The following is a 2,659-nucleotide window of genomic DNA, read 5'->3' as shown; positions in this document are numbered from 1 at the left end:
CTTCTGCAAGGCGGGACTGATAATCACACGTTCCCCACACATGTGCGGAGAGGATGATGTTCGCACAAGTGATCATTTAGTAGTTGCCTGCGCTCGTGAGAATTCAGTACGTTGCAGATATGATGATGGATGAAGACAGTCCCAAGCAAAGCAGTCTGCTGTGGTGACTGAGGCCACCATCTACTTGTGCAATAAGAGAAGGGAGAGCCACTGCTCAGAGGCCACAGTCCTGTTGGACACAGGAGCCAGCAGCTGGGGCCCCTCTAGCACAACAGCAGGCCTGGGCAGGGCCCCTCAGATTGGAAGTCCCCAGGCAGCCAGTTTCCCAGCAGCTGGCTGAAGCTCCAGCACTAGCCTAGTGCTTCCCTCGAGCCTTCGGGACTGTGACTCAGCAATTACCTTTGCTTAACAAGGCATGCATTGTGGCTGTCATTAAGGATGCCCGGCCACTCACAAAGCATTGCTCTCGCTCCCCGGGTGTAAGTTTTGCAGCCGGGAAACCATGGGAGAAGACGTTCTGCTGGCTCTCACGCCCTGGTAAACTCCAGGGCGACACATGTGAGGACATCGATAAAGTCCACTGACGCTTCTGTCTACTCACTACATCTGCCACTGACGCCTGGGGGGACATTTAAAAATGTCATGAGCCTTTCNTCTACTCACTACATCTGCCACTGACGCCTGGGGGGACATTTAAAAATGTCATGAGCCTTTCCATTTACCAGGGCTTCTTGTCACTGACTGCAGGTCACCCACCACCTTTCCCCAGCTTCCTTGGTTCTCACGCCCAACCTCTTCTCTTTCCTGGAGGGACAGCGATTAACTGCAGAACTGGCTCTGTCCCCTCAACCGCCAGTGAGGAAACTGAGGCCCAGAGAGGGGGGCTGGCTGTTCAAACTCACAGAGCGAATCAGTGTCCCCGTCAGGATGGAGGGTCGCCCCCAGCTCCACTTTTGACACTCCTCCCTGACTCGCTCTGGTCCCCTTGAGGGTTCATGGAAAAGGCCTGGGGTGATGTGGCCTCTTTGCGGTGGTAGATTTGGTGGCAATGGGACCATTCAGTGGCCTGGGCTCTCGGTGAGGTATCCAGAGACTGTGGCGGGCACATGTGCCCAGCACCCACTCGTAGGGCAGGGTCGGGCTGGAAGCTGAGCCGAGGAGCAAGGGAGGGTTTCTGAGGACCTCAAAGTGCCGCCCTGGCTGAGACGGGGCTTTTCTGTCAACCAATCAGCTGGGGCCACTGGGTTGCTCCCAGCCAATCAGTCCTCACTGTGGGCCCAGCACACACAGGCCCCGAGACGAGGGTGGTCTTCAAGGTGGCCCAGCCCTTCCCCTGATTGTCCAGGTAGGTCCCCACCTCTCCAGAGGATCTCCCCTCTTGGTCACCAGGCCTCTCATTCCACCACGGCAGTGACAGTGTCCCAACTTCTGTTTCTCACCAGTAGTGCCACATCAGGCTGTCACTGAGCTTCAAACTTGAACACAAGGTGGGCTCCAGATTGTCCCTCAAAAGCAGTGTCCCGGTGAGGGTTAAAGGAGCACCTGGAAAAAAGGGCCTCACGGTACAGGGCAGGGGCAAATGCTCAATACACTACAGTGATCATGAGGGGGACAAAGATGGTGAGGCAGCAGGGGACACCCAGCACCTTAGGTCGGGGCACTGAGTGGGAGAACAGAGCCCAGAGCTGTGGCCGGGGCTGCCCATCTCCGAGCAGCCCTTTGTCACAGTTTTACCCAGTACTGGAGAGATCCCTCACCCAGGCCAAGGCAGCACCACGTTGGCAAAAGAGCTCAGTCCATGGAATACACATTCTGCAAAAACCCATCTCTGTGCCCACAACTGTGCCAGGCACTGGGGAGAGCGGAAAGCAGAAGACACCAACTCTGCGTACAGTAGCAGGAAGTGCTGCACCTGATGAATACCGCCCGGCTACCTTCTAGGCAAAAGCAGGGTAGGCCCCAGGACAGGGTGACACAGAAGAGGGAAGTCTCCACAGAAGCGGTGGTTCTAGGCCAGGGCTTGAAGGGTGATGTCCTACCAACACTGCAGGCTGGGAAGCCAGCTAGGAGGAGGTGGCCCTGCACATATCCAGGCAAGAGGTGATGAGGCCCATCTGAGGGGGTGAATGCAACTGAGGTATGATGGAGTGGGTTGGCCACGGATGACAGCCCTGCTCCTGGGTCAAGGACAGCCTGTCTCACTCCACTGCCCCGACTAATGGATATAGACAGTGGCTTGGGGAAAATGATTTTAAAATAGGGAGGAAAATGAGAAAAGTGTACAGCTGTGGAAGGAGGAAGCCAGTTGGGGAGGCTCCCCAAGACTGTTGGCCACACTATAAACATTCAGCAGAGGTGCTGCACTGAGCCTGAGGGTGACCTGGGGTGACCTGAGTCCTGACTGCAGGTGCAGAGGTGGCCATATACTCAAGGTCAATGTAGACCAGAGCTGGAGAGCGGCCAGGCCCCTGCTCTCTCCTCCCACATTCCCTTCCTGGAACGTGTGTCCTTCTCTCAGATCTGCAGCTGGAGAAAACTCCCAGGAAGGCAAAGAGCAGCGGGTCCCAAGATCACCACCGTGGACTTTGACTACTGATCACTGTGGTTGTTGAGCATCCACTTCCTGAGACTCAGCCCCATAGATCCATGGCCCAAACAC

At 56.2% G+C, this 2,659-nt stretch overlaps 1 protein-coding gene across 1 annotated transcript in view; it reads left to right on the top strand.

Annotated features, from left to right (window-relative positions):
* Positions 1-541, top strand: part of LOC103599212 (pancreatic triacylglycerol lipase-like) — a 34,231-nt gene extending 33,690 nt beyond the window's left edge. Inside the window, 1 exon segment of the mRNA XM_008583316.1 lies at positions 485-541. Coding sequence (XP_008581538.1) covers positions 485-541 — 57 coding nt within the window.
* The last annotated feature ends 2,118 nt before the right edge of the window (positions 542-2,659 follow it).

The sequence above is a fragment of the Galeopterus variegatus genome, unplaced genomic scaffold, assembly GCF_000696425.1.
Source record: "Galeopterus variegatus unplaced genomic scaffold, G_variegatus-3.0.2 Scaffold2885, whole genome shotgun sequence".
Classification (NCBI taxonomy): domain Eukaryota; kingdom Metazoa; phylum Chordata; class Mammalia; order Dermoptera; family Cynocephalidae; genus Galeopterus; species Galeopterus variegatus.
This window is presented reverse-complemented; position numbering and strand designations above follow the sequence as displayed.